We start from the raw sequence: 18,350 nt of genomic DNA, 5'->3' as shown, positions 1-18,350 counted from the left end.
GAAGAACCTTCTGATTAAAGTGTCAAGAGCCATAGACTCTCTTTAATGGATGGTCTCTTGCTTTCTTAGGGCATGACTTCGCTTCACCCTCCAGCTCCGCAAGAGCTGCCACTGTGTGTTAAGCCACTAATAAAGGCTGCCTTTGGTAATGACTTTAGAGTGCTCAGAGGAGAATGTGCATTGGAGTCATTAACTCCTCACGCCTCCTCCTCAGGCTCTGCTGCTCCCTTGTCTAGTGTGGTCAGGCTGTTAAACGCCTGTGGCTAAGAAGCACACAGACCAATGCTTCCAAATGTGACCAAGAGCCTCCAGATGACAGTTTTTGTTTTGTGACACACTCAACTGCCTACTCATGGGATCAAATCTGTCGCTTCAGTGGCTTTCCAAAACAATTTTCTAAAGTGGATCTTTAAAACACTTTGGAATGAATCACTAAAATGTCCCAAGTTGATGAGAGTCCTGACATAAAGGTACTGAGTTAGCAGAAGGCAACCATTTGCCTTCTGCCAAGAGAGGGTAGATTTGAGCAGGTCCCAGTCCTGTCCCTGTCAGGGGTCCCTCACAACTTCCTGCCCCTGGAGGACAAATCCTGCTTTTGAGGGTCAGTCAGTATAGAACTTAAACACAACCTGAGTGGTGCTGATGTAGCTCAGGAACCTTGAAGCCTCTTCATCCAGGGACTGAGCAGGGCCTGCCCATGGCTGGAGCTCTATGTGCCACCGGGGACCCTGTGAGGGACACAGAACACAAGCAATATGTAACGACAAGGCACTGTTGGGGTCAAGGCTACCTAGAGATCAATGAAACCAGCCTGAGGAACAGTGCTGTTATCATGAAGGCCACTTGGGCCACAGGGAGAAAAATGAGAAAGTCCAGAGCTTGGGTTAAGAAGATGGTTGTGGGGCTGGAGAGATGGCTTAGTGGTTAAGCGCTTGCCTGTGAAGCCTAAGGACCCAGGTTCGAGGCTCGGGTTCCCCAGGTCCCACGTTAGCCAGATGCACAAGGGGGCGCACGCGTCTGGAGTTCGTTTGCAGAGGCTAGAAGCCCTGGCACGCCCATTCTCTCTCTCTCTCCCTTTATCTGTCTTTCTCTCTGTGTCTGTCGCTCTCAAATACATAAATAAAAAATTAAAAAAAAAAAAGAAGATGGTTGTGGGGTTGGTGAAATGGCTCAGGGGTGCTTGTTTGTAAAGCCTACTGGCCCAGGTTTCCGTTCCCCAAGTACCCACATGTGGTACTTTGATTCTATGTCCCTGTCAGCCAGGTGTGGTGGCATATGCTTTTAATCCCAGCACTTGGGAGGCAGAGGTAGGAGGATCACTGTGAGTTCAAGGCCACCCTGAGACTACAGAGTGAATTCCAGGTCAGCCTGGGCTAAAGTGAAACCCTACCTCAAAAAACAAAACAAAAAGAATTTGAATCGATGCCCTCCATAGACTCAGATGGCTTCAGCCTCTAGCAGGCAGACTCCTGCTAAGGGGGTAGGGCACGTATCACTGGAGGCAGATCGGAATTCAAGTGTAAAGGTAGGCGGAGAACTTTTGAGCTCTGGGGTACTGGCTGTTTGGTGATGTCTCTGTGCTTGGACTTATGAATGGGAGCCAGTTTCTTTTCGCTTTGGATGGAACTACTCCTCGATCTGTAAGCTTGAAATAAATCACTTCCTCCCATAAACTGGGTCTGGTTTGGATGTTCATCTTAGCAACATGAAGCTAACTACAACAAAAAATTGGTACCAAGAAGTGGGGTCTCTCTAGATGAATCTGACCATGTGGATTTTGGTCCTTTGGAACTTGGAGGAATATGTATGGACTTGGAATCTGTGACTTCTGTCAAGATCTTGACAGAAGCCCTACAGAATGGCAAGCCAAGTTTTATGGACCATTCTGGTGAGAGTTTGAAAATGCTAATTGCAGAGAGAATGGTGTTGGTTTACAAACTTTCAAAGGGGTAAGGAAAACAGCAGAGCACTTTGTGGGAACTGGGCTACTGGCATAAAGGCTGGCTGCATTCTTCTGCACATGCTCAGAGAGTTTAGGCAAGGTTGAATTTTATGTATGGGCTGGTGTGCTTAGCAGAAGATATATAACTGAAAGATGTTCAATTTAAGGCGGGAAAAGTTCAAGCAAGTCTGAAATTACAGCCACAGAGGCTTGTTCTAGGGTGACTGGCACTGCTATTGTCAAGCATATCAGCATCCCTAAGGAGGATAGGCCAACACCTTTACACTGAAACAATGGAAAGATGCCTGAGGTGATTCCAGCAAGAGAAGACTGAATGGTAAAAATGCAAACTCTTCGGAAAGAAAGAAACCTGGGCTGGAGAGATGACTTAATGGTTCAGGTGTTTTCCTGCAAAGCAAAATGACCTAGGTTCAATTCTCCAGGGCCCACAAAAGCCAGATGCACATAGTGGCATATGGATCTGGAGTTTGTTTGCAGCAACTGGAGGCCCTGGCACACCCATTCTCTCTCTCTCTCTCTTCTCTCTCTCACAAATAAATAAATAAATAATATATATATTTTTTAAATTTTTATTAACATTTTCCATGATTAAATAATATATTTTTTAAAAGAAAGAAAGGAACCTGCTCTTTAAGGTCATGGAATCTGTGGATTAACAATATGGCTGCGTCCTGTACACCTGGTATTGATTTTGGAAGTATGAAAAATGTGTGGAAGTGGGTCAGGCAGTGTACACAGTGCCAGGAGCATTTGCTGAGATGAGACAGATAGGAAACAATATATTCCTGTTTTGTAAGCCAGATGCACAAAGTGGCACATGTGTCTGGAGTTTGTTTGTAGCAGCAAGAGGCCCTAGTGTGCCCATTCTCATTCTCTCTCTCTCCCTCTCTCTCTCTTTCTCTCCTCACATATAAATAAATTATATATATATGAAGATGGTTGCAATGCTCCCTCAGAACTATCTGACTCCTCACTTTTAATCAAAAGCAGATCATTGAGCCGGGAGTGGTGGCGCACACCTTTAATCCAAGCACTTGGGAGGCAGAGGTAGGAGGATTGCTGTGAGTTCGAGGCCACCCTGGGACTCCATAGTGAATTCCAGGTCAGCCTGGGTTAGAGTGAGACCCTACCTCGAAAAACAAAACAAAACAAAAAAGCAGATCATTTAATATAGTTTTATATTACATGCTGTTATTCCCCATTCAGAAGAAAAAGGGATCTATCTACAGTCTTCTATGGTTAAAGCTTCAGGAATATGTGCCTCCCCAAAGGACAGTTCTTTTTTTTATTAGAATATATTTATTTATTTGAGAGACAGAGGAGGAGAGAATGGGCATGCTAGGGCCTCCTGCCACTGCAAACAAATTCCAGACACATGTGCCACTTTATGCATCTGGGTATCTGTGAGTGCTGGGGCATTGAACCTGGGCTGTCAGGCTTTGCAAGCAAGTGCCTTTAACCTCTGAGCCATCTCACCAGCCCCCTGGCTTAGGGAACTCCATAAATCTGCAGTGTCATCTTTGAAGGGTTAATAAGTCACTGGGGCAAACTGACTTCAGTGGAAGCATAAAAACAAAGTAAATTCCTATGGACCATAAAATACCTCCCTGGACCATAGCATGATAAGAGCATCTGTTACACAGAGACCACTGGCCTGAGAACAGAAAAATAGACCCATAATTCAAAGATAGACACGTCTGACCCCAGAGCCATAATTATCAGGCCTGGTCCATTTGGAAAACCAGTCAGCAGAAGAAACAGCCTTGTTTGTCTTATCTTCCCCATTCTTCACCCCCATTTGCCCTGTCTCTGGCCTAACCAAAAGATAAACAGACTCAACAGACGGAGCTGCCTAATTTCTTTCTTTTTTTCTTTCTTTCTTTCTTTTTTTTTTTTTAACTTTATCCCATTCCTGCTCATTCCTTTCCCCGCCCCTGGCCCATTTAAATTCCCAGCTCTGCTACACCTGGAAACAGCAGTTTCTGTCTGGCAAGGAACTGTTGTCCTTCAGTATTCCTTACTCTGAATAATGAACAATCTTTAGCTGTTGAGATCAGTTTCTCTGTCTTCCTTTACATGTCACCGCAGGTGGGCCCAGTCCCAATTCTGGTCCAATAATCTTCACAGGGATAAAAGAGCCAGGAGCACCATTCTCTTCTTCAGCACAGGGAGATGGGTAATGCCACCTAGGTGCCAGCTCATGCACGTGGTGTGAAGACCCTAAGCTGTCCCCACCAGGACTAGGCGGGTGGCTTTGCTGCGGCACTCGTCCAGTAGGTTAGGCAGGGACCCGAAGCTCTCTTGACAGCAAGGACAGGTAGCAAAAGAGCTGGGGAAGGAGGAGTCGGCGAGAAGCAAACTTGGGAATGCCTCCAGGTGCAAGAAAGTCTCCTCTAGAGCTCAGCAGAGCATCTCATATAAGGTTGCCACCATCTTCAGACCTCCAAGAGTGCCTCAGTGATTCCAAGGACAAGGGGAGCTTAGCTGATGGGGTGGGAATGAGCTAGAGGGATGGAGAACCCCCACCCCCAGCAGCTGGTAGAGTGAATGATTACCTTCAGGAAAGCATGGCAAGGAGCTCCTGCTGAGTGGAAAGATGAGGAAGGGGCCAAGGGAGGGTTCTGGGGGGGCAAGATAAGGGGACCGTTCATGTGCATACAATATTCTTTAGGCAGGTATTGTGGCAAGAACTGTCACTCAGAAAAAAATAAAAATAAAAAACCCAAACATCTAAACAAGCCAGCCACGAGTCCCATCAGTACACATGTGATTGGTTGTCCTTAGCTGGGATAGCCTTGTTGACTTGGAGCTAAGCTGAAACAAGGAACCGGGACAGAGCAAGCAGGTTAGTTGGCATGAAGCAGGTATCTGGGCTGGAAAGAGGAACCTCCTTCTGTGTGAGGGTCTGAGCTTTTGGAAGTGATGAATTATTTTGTGCGTTAGGCAGTGATAGACACCTACCACTGTAGAGTCCCGGAGCCCACAGGCTCAAGAGCCCATAGTACTGACCCATGCAATCTGTCTAGCTGGAAAGAGCCTCCCAGAGCCCCCCACAAGCTGCCTCTTCTGGGGGATCCATGCACTCATGTGTGCAGCCACGCAGGCTCAGAAGAGTCGTGTGTGTGTGTGTGTGTGTGTGTGTGTGTGTGTGTGTGTGTGTTGCCTCAGAAGGGCCATGCATGGGTTGTCACTTTGCTGACACTGTTTTGAAATCCTTCATGATTTTTTCTTTGAACAAGAGACCCCACGGTTTGTCATTTTACATTAGGCCTCACAAATGGCCGTCAGAAGCGGCTGGTGGCATATAACGACAATCCCAGCAGTTAAGAGGCGGAGGCAGGAGGATGTTGAGTCCAAGCCCAGCCTGTATGATGTAGTGAGACCCTGTCTCCAAAAACAAAACTAATAATTACGTAGCCAGGCTGTCCTGAGGGACACCTTTGCGGGGGGGGGGGGACAGCTTTGTTCTCTAGCTGTTCCTGTCCCATGAGGGTTGAGCAGACAGAGACTCAAGAGCCAGTGCAGAGCAGAGGACACTGGCTAACTTGCCTGCTGCCCTCCTGGGTCTCTTTTCCTTCTGTTTTCATGTACACAACCATTTAGTCAATCAATACTCATTGACCATCAGCCACTCCGTGCCAGACACTCGTAAATACAGATCTGAATATGGCCTGGATTCAACCAAAAGGCATTGGGGTCAGGTGAGAGAGTCAGATTTGTATCAAGCAAATGTGAAGACATTCAGGAAAGTCATTCTTTTCAGAAAACTAATTCTGTAAGCACATGTTATAAACACATTTAATCTCTCTCTCTCTCTCTCTCTCTCTCTCTCTCTCTCTCTCTCTCTCTCTCACATGCACACATGTACCCTGTGCTTGGTCACATTTTGGGGGGCTCCAAATGGGTAGGTGTTCCCCCAGATCACCGCAGCCATCAGCAGAGCCACAGCACCCCATGAGAGCCTATCTTGCCTGACTTGGAGTTTCAAACCTCCTGGTCATTGTCCTGAGGCCCACACAAGTGCCCCAGCAGCCAGCTCAGGCACCTTTGATGAAAATGATCAACATTACATGTATGGCTTTTCTGTAGAGCTTTTCCATCATAGGTCAAATAACAAAAATTTTAGGCTTTGCAGGCCATAGGGATTTTGTTGTCACCCCACTCACCTCCTTTCATAGCTCAAAAGTAGCCACTGACAGAAGACAAGAAGTGAACACACGGGCTGGAGAGATGGCTTAGCGGTTAAGCGCTTGCCTGTGAAGCCTAAGGACCCCGGTTCGAGGCTCGGTTCCCCAGGTCCCACGTTAGCCAGATGCACAGGGGGCACACGCGTCTGGAGATCGTTTGCAGAGGCTGGAAGCCCTGGCGCACCCATTCTCTCTCTCTCCCTCTATCTGTCTTTCTCTCTGTGTCTGTCGCTCTCAAATAAATAAATAAAAATTAAAAAAAAAAAAAAAGAAGTGAACACATGGAGGTGGCTGTGTTCTGATCAAGCCCCATTCAGGAGACCAGTTGACAGGTTGGATTTGGCCAGCAAGTTGAAGCGAGCTGGCCCTTGCTCTGATTGTTTCTAAGTTGGAGGTCAGGAGGCCTTTTCTAGAGAGTTTTATGTGCAGCAATGCAAGAGAGACTGTGGTTTCTAAGTTGGCCCAACTTTGCCACCTGGGTGCATGGACAAGTACCAGTCAGGGAGCCAGCAGCAACAGAGACTATTTACAAAAGTGTGGACAGGATTTAAGCATATGTGTAAAGAATGAGGTCATTTCTGTAGCAGAGAACCCTACTAGACCTAGGGAAGTAGTATAAGCAGTGCCTTTAATGAGGGAAAATGCCAGTCCCATTATGTTCTCCACCCTAAGTATCTGTCCCACCCACCAGTCACCTGCTTCTGGCCTCTGAGAAGAAAGAAGCTGGGATTGGTTCACCCAGTCAGCATCTCAGGGTCCGAGCAGGTGGAGCAGAGTGGAGGCTAAACCAGGAGGGGAAGTTCCCTTGGGCCACAGCCCTTGGAAAGAAGCAGTGAGGTTTAACTAGAGTCATTCATTCTGTGGACATTGTAACTCATGTCAGGTTCTTTCTTACAATGCAATAATATAGGACACAGCCGTATTCCCCCCAGTAAATGCAATGAATGGTTTAGAGGCTCTGACAGAATTTTCTAGAGGGTATAATAGGGCACAAGAAGATGACTACTTGAATATTACTCCTTAATACATGCCCAACCAAAAACAAATGCAGGGCTGGAGAGATGGCTGAGCAGTTGAGGCACACGAAACCAAAGGACCCAGGTTCAATTCCCCAGTTCCCACATAAGCCAGATGTACAAGGTAACATATGCATCTGGAGTTCCTTTGCAGTGGCTGGAGGCTTTGGCATGCCCATTTTCTCTCTCTCTTGATCTGCCTCCCCCTCTCAAATAATAAATAGAATAAAAATATTTTTTTAAAAAATGCAGTCCAGTGGGGCATGGTGGCACACGCCTTTAATCACAGCACTCGGGAGGCAGAAGTAGGAGGATCACCGAGAGTTCGAGACCACCCTGAGACTACATAGTGAATTCTAGGTCAACCTGAGCTAGAGTGAGACCTTACCTCAAAAAAAAAAAAAAAAAAAAATGCAGTCCATCATGGCTGGAACAGCTGCCATGGCTTCTGGAGTAGCCATGGCCCAGAAACCCAAAAGCACTTCCGTGGTTCATCTCTCATCATTAACACCTTTAACACAGCAGCAGCGTTTACTAGGACCAACACCCAGAAGAAACTTCCGTAGCAGTCATCACCATCCCTATGGGGAAACTGTGGAATCACATTAAGGACCTACGAACAATACCTCACTGAAATCTGATATTTTTCATTTCCAACCAAGTGTTGACCACAAAGAAGCTAAACACAGGTGCTGGGCTGGTGGATAAGATAACTTGAGTCTCAGATGTGGGTCTAATGGCAACATACAGAGAGAGGTGCCTCAAAACCTGGGCTGAGCTGTTTAAAAAATATTTCTCATAGTCGGGCGTGGTAGCGCAATCCTTAAATCCCAGCACTCAGGAGGCAAAGGTAGGAAGATCGCCGTGAATTCAAAGCCACTCTGAGATTACATAGTGAATTCCAGGTCAGCCTGGACTACAGTGAGACCCTACCTTGAAAAACAAAAAGAAATCACATAAAACAATTTTGGAATCAATCTGACAGCAGGTTGTGATTATTTTCCCCATGGAAACTACTAGCTTTTATCATCTCTTTCAATTATCATTTGTCTTAATTCTCTAATGCACACATCAACATAATGTCTTTCCCAAATTCCTACAAACAGAATTCTATGAACACCTTCAAATATAAATGAGAGGTTTAATGGAATAGGGCAAAACCTAACATTCTTTCCTTAAAAAAAATTTATGCTGGGGTGTCTTGGTGTACACCTTTAATCCTAGCATTCAGAAGGCAGAGGTGGGAGGATCACCCATAAGTTTGAGGTTACCCTGAGACTACAGAGTGAATTCCAGGTCAGCCTGGGCTATATATCGCAAGACCCTACCTCAAAAAAATAAACAAAAAAAAAATCATAATTTTACTACAAACAATTTCTCAACTTCCAGGATACACTAAGTGCTTCAAATATCAAGTGACCATAACAATGTCACCCCCATCACTCCCACAAGGTGGACTGTGGATTCCCAGGCCTGCCTGTCCATCAGACTCGCTCTTCAGAAGGGTACCACCCCAACTTAGCCAAAGGTGACTGAGAGCAGAATTATCTTGGATTGGTCTGTCTGTCTGTTCCCTTTAGGCCTTCGCTGACCCATCAAGTGGACCATATCAGGAGTTGCCATGCAGAAGATTCTCGAAGGGAAAGAAGCCTCTATTCCTTTCAAATCTACACTCTTTCTTCCTAAACCACCAGCCATTCACATAGAGGGTCATCCCTGGGACAGATGAGTTTTCCAGAAAGGGAACTAACATTCTTTCTGCTCTGCTGGACTTTATCAATCACCTTCTCCAGGGAATGTGTGTTGAGAGAGGCCGAAATTTTCTTTACACAGAAAAAAAAAATTCTAAAAATTAAGATTCAGGACAGCAGAAGGTCCTATACAGAAACAATGCATGTTGTCCGGTGGCTATTTTGTGGGTATCTGCGGGTCTCCTTCCCAAAGGGTAAAACGTGATTCAATGCACAAAGATAAGGGAGGGACGTGACTTAATGACTGTAAAAAAGCACAGCCACAAGGCTCCGCAATATTTTTATCATCTGTGATCTCAGCATTAAGTCTGTTTCTTAAAAAAAGAAAAAAGAAAGAAAGAAAGAAACTGGTTCTTTCAAGCCATAAAGCTGAGTTCTAAGATTTTACTCCAAAAAGATAATGCAAAAAAAAAAAAAAAAAAAAAAAAAAGCACTCTTTTCAAACACTTCTTTGTCTACCAGCCTCTGCTCATTAATTCAAGATAAAAGCCCCAAGCAAAACTGGTCATATTAAAAAAAAAATTAAAGCCATTCCACCCATGGCCTGAAAGAGACAACCATCAACTGTCTTGTGCAAACGCTTTGTTTTTCTGGAAATTTTTAATAACTGCTTTCTTTTAATGGGCAGTTTCCTTATACTCATAAATGATGTCATGTAGCCCATGGGGAAACCATCAAACTAATAGCAGTGACACCATCAATGAGACCAGTAGGGTCTCACCATGTTGCCCAGGCTGTCCTTGAACTTGAGATCCTTCTGCCCCAGCCTACCAAGTGTTAAGATTGTAAGCATGTATCACAAGGCATGACAGTAAAACCAATTTTTATACAAGTATGTTTTTATACTTGTGGGGAGGTAGAAGAGCTTAAGGTAAAAGCAGCCAAAAGAAAGCTTTTCCATAAGTCCATTCTTCTGTGTTTCAATGACACAGTTTATCTAGGGATGCAAATGTATAATAATGAGTGGTTTAAATGATCAGTTTCCTTGTCGTGAGGGATAATTGATAGAATATTTGGGGTGATTTCTACAAAATCTCAACACTCCAAACACACATTCCCATCATTTGACAGCTCCTGAAAGGTTTGAGAGCCAGATGTTTTCCACAGGCAAAGATGGCTAATGACTGGGTCTATGCATTATGTGCCCATGGAAAGAAACTAGATTGTCAGTCCTTGATTCAAACTAAACAAGACACTGAGCGGAATGTGTGTTGATGTTGGGGAAGCCAAGGCTTTCTGGGAGAAACAAACCAAAACAAGTAAAATGGATTTATTTAGCAATTTTGTGCTAATTAAGAGCATCTGTTAGTGGGCAGGGAACAATGACTAGAGCGAACTGTTTTCTCCTCTTTCTGGAAGTTTGCTGGAATTGGTGGCAGGGGGAGGCACAGAATGGTCTCTGATCAGCACATACATCCAGCCACAGCTGAGGGTTTGTGGGTACCAGCACTACCCCTCCCCGACTTCTGTGATGCCTTTAAGATGACAGGGCTTCTGGGCCCTCTGTTATTATCTACGCTCTCAGGCTTAACTCAGATTCAGAAAGAGCCAGGATCAGTTTCAAATTCAGGCACCTCATCAAAACTCTTTATAAAAACAACTGGCCTGGGTTCCAGCTCCGGGTCTGATGGCTAAGTGCACTGTGACCATTGTCAGCCACACAGCAGTGAAACCTGGGAAGAATGTACACAGCAGTTTTTGGAGGAATCTGAGAAGTACGCATATGCAGGCAGATGGCAGAGAGAGCTAGAATTCAAAGGACCGTGGGAGCAGCAGTGAGCTAGCCTGTTTTGTCTTTTAAAAACAAATATTCTTTATTTATTTGAGAAAGAGACTGAGAGAAAGAAGCAGAAAGACAGATAGCAGACGGAATGTGCACACCAGGGACTCCAGCCACTGCAAATGAACTCCCGATGCATGGGCCACTCTGTGCATCTGGCTTTACGTGGGTACTGAGAAATCAAACCCAGGCCATCAGGCTTGGCAAGGAAGCGCCTTTAAGCACTGAAACCATCTCTCAGGTGCCCTCACTCAGGGCTGCTTAGCTCAGGCAGTGGAGAGTAGACCATGGTACCGACAGAAAGCCCACGGCAGTCCTCCAATTCAGGCTTAGGAAGAGGAGACTTCCATGGCCCAAAAAGAGTGGGAAAGCTTCCCTTTGATCCACTTTTTCCTCCTGTTTCCATTCTTGTATCCTAGCCCCATGTTGTATAGCAAATTCCTCCAAATTGGAAGATTCCCAGGAGGGAATCAGGAGGTCAAGTATGGGAAAGATAAAACTGAAAACATCACAAGACCACTCCCCCCAAGGTTATAGGAGCAGTAAACAATTGTTGAGGGGCCCACTTAACTGTGTAGCAATTTTCTAACTTTAAAAAGTTGCAAGACCCCTCCCTAAGGATATGTAAAAGGTAACCAACTGCTTGTCAGGAAGACACTGACCAGGCCCTGTAAATGTAAGTGCTCTGGGCTTTTTTAAAAAATTTATTTATTTATTTATTTATTTATTTATTTATTTATTTATTTGAGAGCGACAGACACAGAGAGAAAGACAGATAGAGGGAGAGAGAGAGAATGGGCGCGCCAGGGCTTCCAGCCTCTGCAAACGAACTCCAGACGCGTGCGCCCCCTTGTGCATCTGGGTAACGTGGGACCTGGGGAACCGAGCCTCGAACCGGGGTCCTTAGGCTTCACAGGCAAGTGCTTATCGCTAAGCCATCTCTCCAGCCCTGCTCTGGGCTTTATAATGACAGCTGCCTTTGAGTCCCCGTGCTCCTGTAAGCAAGCCCTCACCCTGTTCTGTAATGAACACTAATAAACTCACTGGTTCACCAACACTGGTTTGGGTGCAGTTGTGCTTGGGTCTATTGTCTGTGCCCCGCCTGGAGTGAGTAGATGTGTGTTCACGTCTCCCCAGGGAAAAAGTTTCAGGGGACGCCCCAACAGAACCCCACCGAGGGGGTAGAAGCCACAGTGGGACGCAAAAGGCACCTAATCCTCTGAGGAAATGGCGACTTCCTGTGAAATCTGCAGCTGCAGACCAAAGAGGCTGCCATGTTTCTCTCCTCCTCGTACAGCTCGCCTTTGCACTGAGCCCTGCCCAGGTTCCAGACTGGCCACTAGGACTGGCCACTTAGGAAACAAGTCTAAAACTCGCTAACAGCTAGGGTTTTGCAAGCACAATGGACCTAGAACTCACAAACCATATGTGTTAGTCAGTTTCTTGTTACTGTGTTAAAATAAGGGGTGAAAGACTTGCTTTGGTCCTCAGTCTATTCTTTATTTATTTAGGTTTCCCAAGGTAGGGTCTTGCTGTAGCTCAGGCTGACCTGGAATTCACTCTGTAGTCTCAGGGTGGCCTCAAACTCATGGCGATCCTCCTACCTCTGCTTCCCAAATGTTAACATTAAAGGCGTGCGCCACAACGCCAGGCTTGGTCCAGGCTTTGGAGTCTGTGGTCACACAGCGCACCTTATGGTGGCCAGAAGGCAAAGGGAACAGGACAGGTCCAGGAATAAGATATACCCTTGTAAGACATGGCCCCGGTGACTGACTTCCTTCAACAAGGCTCCTCTTCCTAAAGTTCACGCCACCTCCCCAAATAGTACCGTCAGCTCAGAACTAGCCTTGCGACCGATGAGCCTGGGGGAGGGTGCATTTCATATTTAAACCCTAACACCACAGAAAGGTGGCTGGAACTTGAGACCTGCACCCAAGCAGGTCAATTATATGTCAAGATAACATCAATATTATCTAGAATATTGAAACACAAATCAGTGTCTTAAATGATATCTAAACTATCCAGATACAATGTTAAACTACTAAGCATGTAAAGAAGCAAAAAAATCCCCCTGGGATGGGAAATAGACAATCAACAGGGCCCAGTGATGCAGTAAAGCAGATTATGAAACTTTTTAACTGTCTGAAAGGCAACTCTTATAAGAATAGTTAACATGAAGTAAAAGTATACACTTTTTGAAACCAATGGGAAGATAGGAACTCTGAGCAAAGATAGAGGAGCTAAAAGGAGCCAAAGAGAAACTGCAGCACAGAAAAATATGGATATAGTCACTGATACAAAAATATCAGTGGAGGGGCTGGAGGGATGGCTTAGCAGTTAAGGCAATTGTTTGCAAAGCCAAAGGACCCAGGTTCGATTCCCCAGACCCATGTTGGCCAGATGCACAAGGGGGTACATGTGTCTAGTGTTCATTTGCAGTGGCTTGAGGCCCTGGCATGCCCATTCTCTCTCTCTATCTTCCCTCTTTCTTTTTCAAATAAAAAAAAAAAAACAGTGGAGGCTGGAGAGAGAGTGCAAAAGTTAAGGTATTTGCCTGCCCAGTGCCCATGTAAAGCCAGATGCACATCTAGCATTCGTTTGCACTGTCTAGAGGCCCTGGCATGTCCATTCCCATCTCTCGTCTATCTGCCTCCCTCGACTTGCAAATTACTTAATTAATATAAATAAAAATCTCAGTGGGAACTGGGCATGGTGGTGCACGCCTTTAATCCCAGCACTTGGGAGGCAGAGGTAGAAGGATTGCCATGAGTTTGAGGCCACACTGAGACTCCATAGTGAACTCCAGGTCAGCTTGGGCTACAGTGAGACCCTGCCTTGAAAAACAAATATATATATATATATATATATATATATATATATATATATATATACATGTTTATATATATATATAAAAATACATATATACATATATACATATATATATATATATATGTCAGTGGGTGGACTTCACAGCAGAATATGACCTAAGAGTCAGTGAACCCACCCAAAGATAAAGCAATAGAAAGTACCCAATCTAAACAACAGACATGGGCTGGAAGGATGGTTTAGTGGACAAAGTGTTTGTCATGCATGCATGAAGACCTGAGTTTGGATTCCCAGAACCCAGGTAAAATGCTTAGAATCAAGGGGCACACTGTCATCCCAGCGCTACGGAGGTAGAGATAGGGAATCTTTGGGACTCACTGGCTAGCTTATCTAACTGAATTGATGAGAAACCCTTTCTGAAAAAATAAAAGTAGAAACTGGGGCTGGAGAGATGGCTTTGTGGTTAAGGTGCTTACCTGAGAAGACCAAGAATCCAAGTTTGATTCTCCAGGACCCATGTAAGCCAGATGCACAAGGTGGCACATTGTCTGGAGTTCACTTGCAGAGGCTAGAGGCCCTAGCATGCCTACCCCCAACCCAGTAAATAAATAAGAATAATTTCTTGGGCTGGAGAGATGGCTTAGCGGTTAAGCGCTTGCCTGTGAAGCCTAAGGACCCCGGTTCGAGGCTCGGTTCCCCAGGTCCCACGTTAGCCAGACGCACAAGGGGGCGCACGCGTCTGGAGTTCGTTTGCAGAGGCTGGAAGCCCTGGCGCGCCCATTCTCTCTCTCCCCTCTATCTGTCTTTCTCTCTGTGTCTGTTGCTCTCAAATAAATAAATAAAAATTAAAAAAAAATTTTCTCTTTAAAAAAAAAAAGAATAATTTCTTTTAAGTAGAGAGTGATCAAGGAAGATACCCATTGTTTACCTCTGACCTCCACGCACATAGATACACACACACACACACACACACACACATGCAAAAAATAAAATAACAGGAAAAAATTACTCAGGGAAAGGGAGAATGAAAAAAGTCATGGGGACTTATGCAACAATACCAAAAGGTATAATATTCACAGTTGTGCTATCTCAAGGGAAGAGGGGGGGAAAAATGCAGTGCATAAAACTACAAAGAAATAATGACAGAAATTTTCCCATTGAATTTTTAAAAATTTATTTGTGCACATGTAAGCGGGCACGGGGGAGGGGAGCATGCCCTGCTGCTGCTGCAAACAAACCCCAGGTGAATGTACTACTCTTTGCATCTGGCTTTATGAGGGTACCGGGGAACCGAACCCCAGGCCTGTAGGTTTTACAATTAAGAATCTTTAACCTCTGAGCCATCTTCCCAACCCCAAGGTTCTAAACTGTGGCAAAATAAGTCAACTTAAAACACAGGGATTTCAGCAAACTCCCGAGAGAAACACAGAATGCCTGAGTCTATGGTCTGGCTCAGTGGTTAGAGAGCTTGACTAATGTGTGAGGTTCAGGGTTCAGTCCCCAGCACTAAAATAAAATTATACATCATGAATGGATTTCACATCCATACACATCATGACCAAACTGCTAAAAAACCCTAAAGACAACAGTAAGTGAAAGCTTAGTGTCTATTAAATGTGACAAGCAAAACTCTGGGTGAGAAAGGGTAGAGGCAGTGCATACTTCAGGAGGCTCTGCAGCCCCCGACACCACGGCCCTCTCCCAGTCCAGGCCCAGCCCTTCCTCTTCTCCAGCAAGTCTGCTAACTGCCTCTACAGCAGGCAGAAACCACGTCTGATGCAGCCTGCTGAATCCTTCCCCATCAATCTGCCAGTGGAGCATCATTACACAGAGTGTGGGCTGGTAGGCGAGGGACAAGGGAGCCAGAAATCAAATCAACTCTGACAAGGAAAAAAAATGCACCATAATTCAAGCAGGCCCTGATAACTTTTAGGAAGGCCTAAAGAAGAAGGAAAAACAAAGAGCAAGGAGACATAAGCTCTCCGCTCTATAACTGCTCTGGAAGTGATTCCACTGAAGTTGGAAAGAGAGGCCAAGTAATTTAAGGTAGGATTTTGTTCTTAAATTGGTATCTTTAAATTCATGCCATTTTCTTTGTGTGTCAAAATGGTTCAAATGTGGGAGAGGCTGAACATTCCAAGAAAGAGCTAAGAGAATAAAACATCATGTATTTTCAGATTTTATCACAGGCAGTAAAAAGAAAAGTTAAGGTTGTGGAATGGATCCAGTGAGAGCCAGAGGCCTGTCTGCAGGATGGACACACTATACTGCATCTGTAGACTAAGGCTCACGTGTTAAGGGTTGCGCTGAAGCCACATACCAACCAGGAGAAGAGAGAGGGGTCATTTGCCGTTTATTTCCTTTCTTTCTTTCTTTCTTTCTTTCTTTCTTTCTTTATTTATTTTCTGTCATTGTTTGTTTGTTTCTGAGGCAGGGTCTCACTGCAGCCCAGGTTAACCTGGAACTCAGTCTACAGCTCTAGGCTGGCCTCAAACTCACAGTGATCCTCCTATGTCTGCCTTCTAAGTGCTGGGATTAAAGGCATGCACCACAATGCCTGGCTCATTTGTCCTGTTTTCATTTTTGAGAGAGACAGAGACAAAGACAGTGACAGAGAGACAGAGAATGGGTACACTAGGGCCTCTAGCCTCTGCAAACAAACCCCAAACACAAGTACTACCTTATACATGTGGGTTACATTGGTTCTGGGGAACTGATCCTGGGTCCTTAGGGTTCACAGGCAATTGCCTTAATTGCTAAGCCATTTCTCCTGCCCCTCATTTGTCTTTTGAAAGTCAGCTTATGCAAGAATGTCTACAAAAGCAAATACAAGTTTAGGAAGGCATTAGCCATATTCTTGGTTTTTCTAGTTTTGTTGTTGTTGTTTTGTTTTCTTTTTAATGAGAGCAAGAGTGAGAGAGAGAGAGAGTTGGTACACCAGGGCCTCCAGCCACTGCAACAGAACTCCAAACACGTGTGCCGCCTTGTGCACGTGTGCGAATTTGCGTGCTTGCATCACCTTGTGTATTTGGCTTACATGATGAGTTGAACATGGGTCTTTAGATTTCCCAGGCAAGTGCCTTAACTGCTAAGCCATCTCTCCAGCCCAGCCATATTCTTTTTAAATATTTTGATTTATTTATTTATTAGAGAGATTGAGAATATGGATGTGCTAGGACCACTTGCCACTACAAACACACTTCAGTTGCATGTGCCACTTTGTGTAGCTGGTTTTCCATGGGTACTAGGGAATCAAACTCAGGCCATCAGGCTTTGCAAGCAAGTTCTTTAACTACTGAGCCAGCTTCCACCCAATTAGGCATATTCTTGTGAATTCTTCTTCTGTCTCTCTTTTTAAAATATATTTTTTAATTTTTCTTTCCTTATTTGAGAAAGAGAAATAGGAAGGAAAAGAGAAAGAAAGTGAGAATGGGCATGCCAGGGCCTCCAGCCACTGAAAAAGAACTCCAGATGTGTGCCCCCTTGTGCATACGGCGTATGTGGGTCCTGGGAAATCAAACCTGGGTCCTTTGGCTTTGCAGGCAAGTGCCTTAAACACTAAGCCATCTCTCCAGCCTTCCTGTCTCTTTCTCTCTGTTTGTCTATCTACTATTCTCTCTATTCACACACACACACACACACACACACACACACACACACACACACACTTCACTCATACACACACCTCTACATGCCCGTACAAACTTCACAATATGGAAGGTACCAGAATCCTCATTACTTAACATCCGGAATCAGCATTACCTTGCCATGTTTATGAACTTGATTCAGTCAGAAAGCTCTGGGCAGCTAATAGCCCCTAAGCAGCCCTCGGTTTCTGAAACAGTGGCCTTCCAGGACAAGGGTCTGCAGCACTCTTGCAAGACTATCCCAAAAATGTAAGGAATCTTGAGCATCTGACAAAACCAAACAAAAAAACTTAGTTGGCAGAAGGTGGAGGGGTCAGGAAAGCCACTGGTAGGAGATAGAGGAAGGGGAACATGAGGAGAGAAGAAAGTGGGGCTTCCTTCAACACCCACCCAGCAATCTTCTCTGCCTGTAAGTTCACTAAGACCCAGGGTGGTTCACAAGAGGTTCTTAGGACCTTTTTGTTAGCTTCGGCCCACATGAATCCTCAAGTCTCATCCAAACCAGGAAAAGTGTATCAGTTCTACACTCCACTCTAAACAAGAAGCAATTTTTGTTTTCAAGGTAGGGTCTCACTCTAGCCCACACTGACCTGGAATTCACTATGTAGTCTCAGAGTGGCCTTGAACTTCTGCCAATCCTCCTACTTCTGCCTCCCAAGTGCTGGGATTTAAAAGGTATGTACCGGGCTGGAGAGATGGCTTAGCGGTTAAGCGCTTGCCTGTGAAGCCTAAGGACCCCGGTTCGAGGCTCGGTTCCCCAGGTCCCACGTTAGCCAGATGCACAAGGGGGCGCATGCATCTGGAGTTCGTTTGCAGAGGCTGGAAGCCCTGGCGTGCCCATTCTCTCTCTCTCCCTCTATCTGTCTTTCTCTCTGTGTCTGTCGCTCTCAAATAAATAAATTAAAAATTAAAAACAAAATAAAAGGTATGTACCACCACGCCCAGCAACAAGAAGCAATTTTGTTCACCCCTAGTCACAAAGTGTAGTGGAGAGTGTAGGGGTCCTGGTAGAAAACAAATATATCCCTGAGGTAAACAGAACACACAAAACACGGAGTGGCAATGCCACCCAAGGCTGGCAGGTGGGATGGCAGCTGCATGTGCAGAGCACACTGGCGGGAAGCAACCTTCACTCAACGTCATCTGGAGAGACTGGGTGATGCTCGAACCACCTTCCATG

At 45.2% G+C, this 18,350-nt stretch overlaps 1 protein-coding gene across 1 annotated transcript in view; it reads right to left on the bottom strand.

The window, feature by feature from the left end:
• Window positions 1–18,350, bottom strand: part of Mettl24 (methyltransferase like 24) — a 161,886-nt gene that overhangs the window by 101,174 nt on the left and 42,362 nt on the right. Inside the window, exon 2 of the mRNA XM_004660674.3 lies at window positions 630–728. Coding sequence (XP_004660731.3) covers window positions 630–728 — 99 coding nt within the window. The remainder of the gene's footprint in view (window positions 1–629; window positions 729–18,350) is intronic.

This window comes from Jaculus jaculus, chromosome 7 (assembly GCF_020740685.1).
Source record: "Jaculus jaculus isolate mJacJac1 chromosome 7, mJacJac1.mat.Y.cur, whole genome shotgun sequence".
In the NCBI taxonomy this organism is placed as follows: Eukaryota; Metazoa; Chordata; class Mammalia; order Rodentia; family Dipodidae; genus Jaculus; species Jaculus jaculus.
The sequence above is the reverse complement of the archived record's forward strand: the minus strand, read 5'-3'. Positions and strand labels throughout refer to the sequence as shown.